The sequence below is a fragment of the Vigna radiata genome, chromosome 10, assembly GCF_000741045.1.
Source record: "Vigna radiata var. radiata cultivar VC1973A chromosome 10, Vradiata_ver6, whole genome shotgun sequence".
NCBI classification, from domain to species: Eukaryota; Viridiplantae; Streptophyta; class Magnoliopsida; order Fabales; family Fabaceae; genus Vigna; species Vigna radiata.
Window position 1 is genome coordinate 12,940,072 of NC_028360.1, and position 13,149 is coordinate 12,953,220.

Sequence of the window (13,149 nt, forward strand, 5' to 3'; positions counted from 1 at the left end):
GTAGAAAAATAGTAGATCCTTCACATAAATTTAACAATAATATAAAAATGGCATAACAAATATCACTACATAAAATCAAATCAATTTAACAGTAATAAACTATGATCACTACTTACAATCAAACACCAATATCCTTATCCCACAGTAACCACATACAATCAGTCAATAAAAATAGTGGACTGATCAACTGATTAGGATAGAGTATAATAAAGATTAAAAAAAATAGGTCATAATACAAAAACTTTGGGAATAAATCAATGAGGCAGAATATTTTAGCATCCATTTGTTAGAACTTATGCACAAGATAGTCCACCTAAATAGACTAGTCGTAGAAGAGTCTCAAGGCTTTAAGTTTAAGTAAAATATCAAGTTTTTAATCAGCTAAACTTTAGACTCCTAACAATGTCACACTCCCTTTAAGTGTTGTTGTCCACAATGACTTTCCCTCATTCGACAACAACCCAATGATAACTCTTTTCTGTTTTACATCATTACTCATCGTAGAAGATGAATTTAAGTCTAACTCAACCTTATAAAACTGACTTGTAAGACAAGATTTGTCTCCTTATATAGGGTTTAGGATTTGATAAAGTCTTTAGTTGATCTGTGTTGGAGTCCCACACTGGATAAAATTGTGCTAGATGAGCAATATATATAGAAAAATACCCACAATCCTATTACTTTAAAGTTTTTGAAAATGGTGTCATGTTCTCTTATGTAGTAGGATCATGACCCATTTCCCAAATATCTCACCCTCAATCCGTAACAAAATGGTATCGAAACTAGTTTTGACCTAGTGACTGATGAGTACGTCTAGATAATTTGCGGAAAAAGTACATGTTTTAGAGCACAACTGATCATTACAGTTTGAACAAGTATCTTCCAAAAAATTTCGATTTAAATATTTTTAACATAAATGAAAACACATAATTAACAAACATAACACAGGAAAAAATATTCTACTGATTATAATTAATTTTCTATCTAATAAAACATATAATTTAGATATTTATATTAATTTTCCATTTTCTTTCTATTCTAAATGTAAACTTCTTCTTGTTAATGGACACTATAATATTTTGTTAAAATGTAAACCTGTGTATTAAGATTAAATTTTAAGGACCTATAAATAATGTTTTCTTATAATTTTCTGTTTAAAGTCTATGCTATTACATTTATTTAATAATATTGTATGTGCTATTTGATGATTACTAATATAATTTTATTATTGTATGTGCTATTTAATGATTATTAATATAATTTTATTAATACTAGTTGGACCTCAAACTATTGAACCATTGTCTTTCCTTTTTCAATGATTGGTCGGTTGACAATTAGCAATAAAAAGTCTTGATATAATATCTGGTATATAATATATACCGATTGTATAAAAAAAGGATCATAAAAACATCCATCAGCTCTCTACCTCTAAAATTGTATGTCAGGACAAAATATCTTGATTTCTACATTTACCAAAATATGTAGTCAACCTAGTACTAGCCAATAATTAGTCAGGAAGTGATAAGGCTTCATAAGAGTATAGTTTTATTACTCTGTCTGATCCGCTATAACACTTGTACAGCAGTAGATTTTCAATAAACCCACTATCGATATCGTCTAACTCTCACTTCATTACAGTTGGTTATGGCTCAGTTGCTCTATATGTACAGCTATAAATAGCTGATACGTAACCCTTTTGTAATGATTGAACTCATTTTCCGAATACATCCATTCTCTTCAAATTCTTTTAACTTTAATAAGCTGAATTATCAAATATTGGGACGGTTATCATTATGTTAAATTCATCAGAGGATATCCCTATTCAGAGCTGAAGAATAAAGGAGAAAGATGAGACTAAAAGTTACATGACAAGTGACCAACCATAGAGGCAATTACTCATCCAATAAGAAACTTGTAAAAGTTTGGAGAGTTAACTGAGAAGTAAAAATATTATTACTGTGTTGTAATTCTATTACACATAGTGCCCTATTTAAGGGACTATGGACCAACGTAAATAAGGCTTCTAAAAAGCCCAAAACCAAACAAGCTAGTTAAAACAATACAATATATTTCAACAAAACTTAAACAAGGAGAGTCTACAAACCAGAATATCCACAATAATAACCCACATTACATGAATTTATAACATGTTAATATTAAAGAAGAATTGTATCCATGATTTTAACCTGTACTCAAGTAGAGAGTCAATAAGGCAAAAAACTTTGGAGGTCAACAGCCCCATCTCCACATCAGAATCAACATTGTCACCAATGGACCACTGAGGATCTGAGCAAGAAGAAAACATTGGTAAAAGTTAGTCAATGCTATGAATGCAAAGAAAAGATATATTAAAATTTCACCATTAGTCTCCATGATTGTAGAATCATTACCACATTGAAAGTAACTTTTCAGTGTATGTACGACAGCCAAAATAAAGTTTTTAACAACTTTATCCCCAGAGTGTCCCCATGAAAATGAATCAAATTCATTGGAAGATAAAAATTCTCCTGCCTGTCACACAAGAAAAAAATGAGAATTATGATTTATGAAACCTTGATCAGTCCAGAGTCGGAAAGTCTGCAGGAAAAAGGTGAGAACCTTCAAAGCCAGCCAAACACCAAGCTCATCCAGGCAAAACATTAAAGCACAAAAAATCTTGGTTATTCTTTTTTGTGCAGACTCAGCAACTGATTTAGTGAAATCTGAACTTTGTAGAGTGAGTTCATGCTGAGAAACAGGATATCCATTGTCAATTACCAAAAAGAATTAATAAACTATAGCTTATAACTTAGTACCGGCTACAAATAAAAATGTGATTCTGACTAATAATTAAATATAGGAAGATTATACGACTAAAAATTGGGAATTGATTGAACACAACTTGTCACCTGATGGAATAGATAACTAAGAGGCAAACTCATATTTCCACTTGCAACACGTGGGGAATTTTTCTTTTTCTTAGTTGTTTCAGAGCATGTTTAGAATTTGGTGTCATTAAATGTACACACCTGTTCTTTTAACATCTTGAGTTTAGATTCCAATTCTTCAAATAATACAAATTGAATTCCACTGTCCCTGTAAAACTTGAATATTGGAGTTGATGTTGGCATGAACTCTGTGATGACAGCTTCACTACATGTATATACCTTCATTTCAAAATGTTTTAGCAAAACCAAGTGATTTGCAAATAAGCACAAATGAGCATTAATCACATGAGAATAAATTATTCCAACCATATTGTCTCATTTCTTGAAATAAATAAAGAAACAACTTTGTAGCATAGGTATATATCACAGTACCTCTAGACTTGTTAAGATAGAACTGTTTTCTAAAAACAAAGAAAATAACTACCGCAAGAAATAAGTATATAAAGTATCAATTAGATAACACATATGTTAATATAAATGTCATTATGATACTTCTTGCAATAAAACTTGTAATGGAGACCATATCGATAATCTTTGCAATGTATCTATGTGTGATTATCTTCAAATTACACCAATCTATACAATTATAACAAGAAGATAGCAGACAACACTCAAACAACAGAATAAAAAGCAGAACGAAAGCCCAAAAACTTCTTGAAAGAGGGAAAGAATAAAAAAGCAACCTTTGAATGCATTAGAGTCATTAGTTTCCGTACATTCTCTGACCAGGATGAATCAGAACTTCCAACTGATTAAAGAAATAAAATAAAAAGGGAATTCAAAATTAGAGAGAAAAAGCTAGCAATGCAAGGAGCCATTTATTTTCTCTGGGCTGTGAACCTTTTGACTTAATTGGAGATGCAGTCATCCCAAAAATTCGAGGAAGGTCAGAGATACCACACTTTAATTGATGATGATAAAATTCCTGCATGAAATCAAATCTTACAAAGGTAACAAACTAACTCAACAGAAACTAGAAGCTCATGATGCTGACACACAACAAGGGAACAGCAAAGTACAATACAAGTTTACAAATTAACTAATTGTCTGCAAACCTAACAAAACAAAATAAAAATAAAAAAGCACAATACTATAGGGCAAAATCAGCAATTCAAATTAGTATCTCGTAGAGACTAAGTCCCTGTTTAAGATAGACTTCAGTTTTCAAATTTTTAAAACTGTATCAAGTTTCAGTTGAGTTTTTTATTTTACTTTTTTTAATTTTTGAAATTTTAAAAACTTGTAAAATCAGAGATGGATAAAATGAATGCAACAATTTTCCATCCTACCCATTATGAACTCCCTCAAAATAGACAACATCATATAATAAAAATTAGAAGCAATTATTGCAGGTTCAATTCACAAATTGCAAACTCTTGTTTTTAGGCTCCCAGGAATAGCAAAGGCCAACTGAAAAATCCCAAAATTTTCCAGTGAAAACACAAACAAAAGGAAAATGCAAAACAAAAATCTTTCTTTTCCATGTTTTTCAAATTTTTTACTTGGGGCAGGATCGGTGGTGACCACCATTGATGAAAGGGAACTTGCTCATTGTTCCTTCAATAACAAAAAGGTAACAAATTAAAATCAAATTATTGTATAAGTTTCTTTTTTATTCTCTGAATTGATGAATATATAATGTAGTACATACAGAAGACACACAATTCAATAATTTCTGTTCTTCTTAGTCATTGCCATTACCAAAACCTGCCAGAGCAAAGGGGAACAATAGCAAAACAGAACCAAGAAATAAGATGATGCACAACACCCACTCTTAGCCATGCAAAATGAAGATAGAGTGCATCAACGAATCAGTGATTTTGGTGGAGGTTCCACACATCTTCTAGTTGATAAAATTAGAGAATCATAAAACTTAAAACAAGAAAATAAAAAACTTATTATTCTGAAAACCAGGTAAAAAAACAATTCAGCTCTATTTCATCCAAACAGATTTTACTTTCAGAAATATAACAGAGGTAAATGGCTGGCCAATCATGCATCAGATCACAACCTTATTACATTTGCAGAATTCATGTTCAATATCAAGTCCTTTTAAATATCATCTTTGGAAAATGCTGTAGTTCAGAGTCCAGACCACTTGCGAACACAAGTTTAATGCACTTTATATGACAATGCATAGCAACCAATATCATGCTTGGGGGAATAGTTCAATCAAGTGGTTATTGATAACAGTTTATCACATTGGCTTATTTTTATAAGATTCACAGTGAGGAATATTCAAATAATCCAGTAAAAACTATAATGAAGCTATAAGTTACTTCCGTAGGCTTGACAAAACACCTGCATTACTGTTTTGGTTCAATGACCAAAGAAGCCCAATTTATTTAAAAACTCTTACAAATGGAAAATCCAGGAATGGACCCTAAAAGTCATTTTTATTTAACAGTTTCTAAGGATGTGTGCACTTTACATGCTTGGGGTAATTGTTCAATTAAGTGGTTATTATTAATAACAGCTTATCACAAAAGCTTATTTTTATAATATTCAGAGTGAGGGTTATTCAAATAAGTCAGTAAAAGCTATAAGAAAATTATAAGCTACTTTCATAGGCTCAACAAAATGCATGCATTACGGTTTGGTTTAATGCCAAAGAAGCTTATCTTAGGTAATAACTCTTTCAAATGGCAAATCCATGAGTTAACCTAAATGTCATTTTTATTAAACAGTTTCTAGGGATGTTTGAACAGTGCAGATATTACTTTAAGACCTTGTTAAGAGTTGTTCACGGGCCTAATAGCTGACCCACATAATGATGGACAGTCTTTTGTTATTCCTGGTATGCAACTATGCACCGCAAAGTCGAAAAATATTTGAATGCCACCAATCAACCACAGCTCATACACCAGTGCATGGTGAAAGAATGTTTAGTTTCCCCCTTTACACTTGTCCACTGATCTTTGTCACTTGTATTTGTATTACCCAGTAAAAATGAATCTTTAAAGTCAAAGACTTAGCAAGGTAGAAGGTATATAACAACATATTAATGAAGACGTCACAACTCAAACATATTGTAACAAGAATTAGAAATAAATTCAATGACACAACCAGTTAAGAGAGAAGACAGAAAGGATATAACACTTACAGTCATGATGCACGCATAAGGGTGTTTACCCCTAGCATGATGGCATTCATCCATTATTAAAACCTTAATCATGTTCAGTTTGAAGAAGCTATGCCTCAAGCAATTCAACAATATCACAGGAGTCATGACAAGCACCTATGCATTCAAAAGCATTAGTGATAGTAATTACCAATTATCCATACAGCACACAAAAAATAAATGACACAAACATCATACTAAAAGTAAGAAATTAAGCAATGTGCTTCATATTAAAGCCAATAGAATTCTTTAACAAATAAAGCTTTTGTCTTCTTTTACATTTAATTCAAGCATAAAGAGAGAAGACAAAATTATCCTTAAGCATACTATAAGCTTTAATCCAGTACAGACCTCAAAAGTAAAGAGGAAAATGTAAAAATTAGATGACATACGAAAATGAATTCCAAAACTGGCAAAAAAAAATAGTACGCCAGATGGCGAAATGAGTATCATATTCAAGCCAATAGAATATTGGAAAAAAGTTAAGAAAACGATTTTACTATTTTCCATTTGTTTCAAACATAAATATAGAGACAAAACTATGCTTAAGTACTCCTAAGCTTTAAACCAGGAACAAAACTTTAAAATAAATAGGAAAATCTTAAATTAAACAACATGCAAGAAAGAATTCCACAATGACCACTGAAAAGAGTGTGACCAACGACCACCAATTAAATCAATAAAGAAAGTTGAATATTACAAGTCTATAAATATAATTTTCCATGTATGCAAGAGTCTTACAAGTCGAGTTACAATCTTTGACAACCCCCTCCAATCCTTGAGTTTTACAAAATTGCATGCATTAAATGAGTGAGTGACAACTAAGGTAGTGGAACAGTCAAACAATAATTTCAAACATGTTCCATCAAATCATTTCATTTACATTTAACAACTTAAATTTGTTTGAATTTTCAATGGAAATGATGAAAGACAATAATATATATATAACGAATCATGTGATTTGTATCAAATCAATACAAAATAGCCCAAATTCATTCATGTATTGTACGATGCAAAGTCATTTATGATTCATCTTATAATATAAATCAGTTGGTAGCTACATTGTTTCCAAACAAGAGATTAAAATCATGAATCATAGAATTCAGATAACTACTGAAATAAACATTCAGCTACCTTTTCAAGTGGGGCAAAACAGGAGTACGCCATGCATGACAAATAAATGGGTTATGATCAAGCAAAACAAATCCGTAAAAAGGACAAGGCAACTTTCAGTTTTGATAAAAATGCAAAAATTATCACCTCATGTTTCTCCGTTTCTTGTTTCCAGGTAGCACCATCCCAATAGTCAACTCCCATATCACCCCAATACGTTCCCACTTTCAAGTCAGTATGCATTTTCACAACTTCAGCTTGCTAAATTCACAAGTGAACAGCAATAAGTTAAAAGATAACAAAGAAAAAAAGCACAGCGAAAGTAGTGATCCATTCCATGGCTCCTCAACAAGGTCATGGCAATCAAATAATGAATCTCAAATTTCAAACGGGCATCATAAGATAGGGACTGACATACTTGAGAGACCAACACAACTTGGGGAACCAAGAACACTGCAATGAAAGGAGAAGGCTTTCGCAGATGATGTGCGTAGCTACGAAGAAGCATGATGGCTATCAAAGTCTTGCCTGAACCAGTCTCCAAGTACACTATAGTATTCTCACGAATAGCTTTGTCCAATGCTTCAAGTTGATAGCTACAAAAAAAAAAATCAAACATAAGTGAACAGAGAGATGATTATAACAATAATATATTCAACAATGCAAACGCTCAACACGAAATGGGTTAACGTATTAAAGTCACCTTCTAGCAAACGGGAGAACATCACCAGTAATCTCTCCCTGCTGGGAATGGGTATCTAATTCCTTTGGGAGAACCTCTTTCATGGTTTATTTGCTCTGCGATCAACCTGCATTCAAATTCCAACTAAAGAAAAACACCCAATCACAAAAATTATTCCTCTCCAAGTCACAGAAGATGCAAAACAACGAAACAAATACAAACCCACATTATACATTATTAGTTCTATGTGCTTATTTAATAGATTTTCAAAATTAAAAGAAAAAATTTCCGAAAAAATGAACTGGGCCAGAGAAACAATAGAAGAGATGAATGTACCTCTGCTTCTCTTTTTCTTTTCTCTTCTACGGTGCTCTGGGAATCCTGTGGAGTCCATACTTCAGCAAGAAACTGTAAAAAGGTTTTATGCCAACTAAAAAGTTGGTGAGAGGAATATCAGGAGATTCTTTAAAATTAAACAACAAAATAAAAACTAAATCATTATTTTGGATTCTTATGAATCAGTGAACTGGTATATGTATATATTTTTCATTTTCTTCATACTTTTGAGATTATAATTATTACTTTCAAATTTAAGTTATTTTAAGATACAGATGAAATAGCATTTTTGACAGGAAAATTGATAAAAATTTTAAAATGTGACACAGAACTGCGAATAACAATGATATATATATATATATATATATATATATATATATATATATATATTACTTAGAATAATTATTTTGCATCTATTACCCTAGTAACAGCGTGTTTCTATATATTTTTTTAAAGTAAATAATAAATATACAATATTAATATGTGGTGTGGCATATCAGTGGAGGATGTAAATAATTTGAAAGATAGATAAAATGGTGGAAAAAAAAACAATGACAAAAGTTGCAATACAAAAAAAAAATGTGGATACTAATTAACGTATTTAATTAATGTGTTATTTTTTAATGATAATAAATTTATTATTATTAGTGTATTTAAGATATTAAACATAAATGTCTTTTATAATTTTATTACGAATAATTTTTATTTATTTTATAGGTAATTTTATAATTAAAAATGGTTAAATTTTAAAAAATATTTAAACTAAAAAATAATTAAGTTTAAAGAAACAATAAAATAAATAAAATAATTGTTTTAGTTAATATTTTATTTAAAAAATAAATTTGAAAAGAAAACCAGACGACAAATAAACCTTTATATATAAATATAAATATATAATGATAGAGTTAGAAGTGTAACGTTTGAAATACATAGTATTAACTACAAAAGAAATTATCATATAATTAATAAAATAGATCATTAACCACGTGAGAATATAAGGTTTTATTATAGTGATTTAAAAATAATCACTTTGAATAACTATTTTTAATTAAAATAGTTAATTTTCAATTTTTACCCACCATTTTAGTATACACATTTATTTTCTATGTTTATTCTTTACAAAAATATTTTTCTAAATTAAAATAATTAATTACCAATTTTATACTGCTTTTTAAATTTGATATTTTTTACCGTTTTTAAAATTAAAATAATTATTTATAATAAAATTGTAAAATTTATTTATATTTATTTTATAATTACAATAATAATAATTTTATAATTTTTTATTATTATAAAAATAATGAACATGTGAAAAATGATTTATGGATAGTGTTTTCACCTCTAATTGGAGTCCTTAATTAGAGAGGAGTCATTCTTTACTTTTGAGAAGTCCAAGACCTTTTTAACATTTGGCAATAAGCAATCATGTTAAATTGTTAAAGTGCAAAATAACAATTAAAATAAAAGATTAGCAAAGAATAAAGTATAAGAAAATATAAAGCATATTCTTTTCCGACAAAACTCAGTGTCACTGCTTCTGTTTGATGTCTGTCACTGTTTAAAGAGGTACAGGTTTTGAGTACGGCAGCATGGGTACGTCATCATGGTCACACACACTCAGAATATTATCTTCTTATAATTAATCATGTGATTCAAAGAAAGGGTAAATATCTAGACAACTGCCAGTGTTCCACAATGGCGGGAAAAGTTTGGTGTGATTTTATTTTGGAGGGTATAATTTATAATGTACTTTTTAATGTCAAATTCATATTTTATAGGTTTAATAAGTTCTGGAAGTTGCTATATCTAGGAGTTTATTTCAATTGGATCCTTTAATTTTGAAAGTGATCAGTTAGGTTTCTAATTTTGTCAATTTGAATCAATAAAAGTCTTTCTGTTAGATGCAGTTAACACCATGTGGCACGCTGGCACTTTCAGGTGACACCGTTTCAAGTGCATAGGTGGACTATAAAAGGGTGAAATCCCTAAATTAAAAATGTGTATTTGAAGGTGAAATCCTTAAATTAAAAGGGATCTCACCCTTTTATAATTCACCTATGCACTTGAAAGGTGTCACCTGAAAGCGTCAGCGTGCCACATGTTCAAAAACTTCACGGTGTTAACTGCATCTAATGGAAATACTTTTATTGATTCAAATTGACAAAATTAGAGACCTAATTGATCACTTCAAAAATTGGAGGACCCAATTGAAACAAACCTCCAAATATAAGGACCTCCTTACCTATTAAACCTATTTTATATTTTAGAATTATGTAATGTCATTTGTAAAATATTTTTTAAATTTGTATTATGGATTATACTAAAACATAAATTTATATTGTGATTTATATAATTTAGAATATAGATTTACATTACAAATCATATAATCCAACATATAATACTTTGTATTTTAGATTGTTTTCTAAATTTTCATGATAAATTATATAATATAAATTTATATTATAGATTATATAATCTAAAATATGATTTATATTTTATATTATTTTCAAAATTTGCATTATAACTTCTACAATACTAAATGTAAATTTGTATTATAAGTTATATGATGTAGAATATATATTTATATTTATGGATTATACATAACATTTCAAAACATAGTATAAATCTATATAAAAGAGTCATCACATATGTAATGCTATAGAAGAGTTATCCAACTAAAGTATAAAGTGTTAACTTTAGAGTTATCCAAAATCAACCGGAAAATTTAAACTTTATATACAAACATCCTAAATCAAAACTATTTACAAATACTGCTATAAAGAAACTATACTACAGCGTCGCCTCCATCAAAAGTATGCTCCAGAGACATCTAATCCCCCTCTATTCACATACATAGGATCATCATAACGAAGTGAGAAAACAAAGAATACATACAACACAAACACAGATAGAAGGGTAAGTTAGAAGAAAATAATTAATGATATATGAATAAAATTAAACATTCCAATAAGATACACACACGACACATCAAACAAAAATAATCTTTGTATATGACCACCCTTTTACTTGACCATCTGGATTAGTATGAATATGTAGTTATGGTAGTTCGTGCACTTGTTGTGGTGAAACAGCTGACCCATTCCAAGCTACCACACAATGTTAGTCCATTATAACTCACCTTAGGCCAAGGTAAAACCCCTAGGTTAGGACCTCCTGCTATTCTCACGACATGCCTCACTGTTGGAAGTCCCACATCGATTAGAGATAAGGTCAATTCATAGTATATAAGTGGGTGAAAACCTCACCTTACAAGCCGGTTTTGTGGGGTTGAGTTAGACTTAAAGTCTACTTCTAACATAGTATCAGAGTCATCGTTAAAGTCTATCCTTTGAGTTAGACTTATAGTTTACTTCTAACATTCGCCCTTCTTTGCTTGAGAATAAGTGGCCATTAGAATGTTAGGATGAATTCCAAGACTGAGCTTCCCATATTCACACTTACAACCTTTGAAATCACCACTGAGAAATTTCTCCTTGGAATTCTCTTCCACACCATTTGAAATCACATACCTTTACTTTGATACTCATATAAACTCATGCATAATCATACCTCATGCACAATTGAATCAATACATATCTCAAACCAATCAAGAACAAAAAAGAAAAGAGTAACCAAAAATTTGGACCAGTCGCTCAACGACCTTGCTCGTTGTGCGAATAAGAATCACAGTGCTCCCAAACCTCAAGCTCTTGTTGAGCGACTCCACTCGTTCAACGAGTCTGCATAATTTTGCAGCACAAAACTACAGAATTTGCAAGATACACCAAACTTGACCAAATGGATATATTTTTCCCAACTTCTAGTCCTCCTATATTGTGTTATACACCTAATTATACTCAACCAAGGGTGTCTAAACCCTTCTAACTTCGATCTAAACAAGTATCCTCAATATCTCATCCAAAAACTCAACTTAGAGACTCAAATCGAATTTTACCATTTGTGGCACAATTCGCAACAATTTAGGGACTCTAAAAAGTCCCAAATGATTTACCAAAACTCTCCAAAAGTCCCAAATGATTTACCACTCAATCATAACTCAGATTTCTACTATTCTAGATGTTTGAACATGACATAACCCAACTCATACTCAACCTCAACTGCATAAAAGTAATTCACCAACCATTTATTAACATGTCCTTACTCAAGAACTCATTTTCTATACCCAAAATAACCTAAAACCCAAAACTATCCTTTTCTTTCAATAATTCAATAAACAAAAATCACTTCAACAATGCAAATTCAACATCTCACACACACTTAAACAGATTCCTTAGGTTATACACATCCATCATCACACAATGCATTAATTTCACCACTTTACTTCCATCATCACTATCACACAATAACATTTTTCTCTCCAAACAGTTCAAAATTCACAAACCATAAAAAAGTATACCGCATACTTAAATTTAAAAGCAAATATCTAACTTTCCTTACCTCTATCAAACTCGCACCGCTCTAGAAAATACCCCGACTGCGACTTGCACCGCAAGGAATTTCTAAAAACACCTACAAATCACCGATTGGTGATTAGAGAGAAACCGTAGAACTTAAATTGAGCTGAGAATTGAAGAAGAGAAGTTCTTGATCCATGCAAATAGAACTCATTCACAGGATCAAGAACCCTAAACACCAAAGAAAGGGGATTTACCACGTACCTGTTCGATTCAACCAACTGATCAATCAGATTGGTAGCCCTTGACGCAAGGATCGCCTAGACACTTCTTGATCGTCAAACAAGTGACCAAGGAACGAGAATTTGTAGGGAGAAGTGAGAAGAAACGAAAAGGAACAATTTTAGAAAGATAGAGTGTTCTTAAAGTAATGAGACGCGTTTGGAAAATTCTATTTATATTATAAGATTATTTTAAAATAAAATACTCGGTTTCATTAATACACCTACCCACTCTAAATACTCCATTTTGTAGGTTCTTACATTATACGCAAAA

General features: G+C 30.7%; 1 protein-coding gene across 1 annotated transcript in view; it reads right to left on the reverse strand.

Moving 5' to 3' along the window:
- Window positions 1-8,269, reverse strand: part of LOC106775331 (endoribonuclease Dicer homolog 2) — a 21,646-nt gene extending 13,377 nt beyond the window's left edge. The window contains exons 1-11 of the mRNA XM_014662440.2: window positions 8,180-8,269; window positions 7,865-7,987; window positions 7,580-7,757; window positions 7,309-7,422; window positions 6,031-6,165; window positions 3,768-3,852; window positions 3,611-3,675; window positions 3,009-3,146; window positions 2,599-2,727; window positions 2,391-2,511; window positions 2,187-2,286 (exon numbers count right to left, since the gene is read on the reverse strand). Of these exons, the coding sequence (XP_014517926.1) occupies window positions 2,187-2,286; window positions 2,391-2,511; window positions 2,599-2,727; window positions 3,009-3,146; window positions 3,611-3,675; window positions 3,768-3,852; window positions 6,031-6,165; window positions 7,309-7,422; window positions 7,580-7,757; window positions 7,865-7,947 (1,148 nt within the window). The 5' untranslated portion in view covers window positions 7,948-7,987; window positions 8,180-8,269. The remainder of the gene's footprint in view (window positions 1-2,186; window positions 2,287-2,390; window positions 2,512-2,598; window positions 2,728-3,008; window positions 3,147-3,610; window positions 3,676-3,767; window positions 3,853-6,030; window positions 6,166-7,308; window positions 7,423-7,579; window positions 7,758-7,864; window positions 7,988-8,179) is intronic.
- Window positions 8,270-13,149: the final 4,880 nt, after the last annotated feature.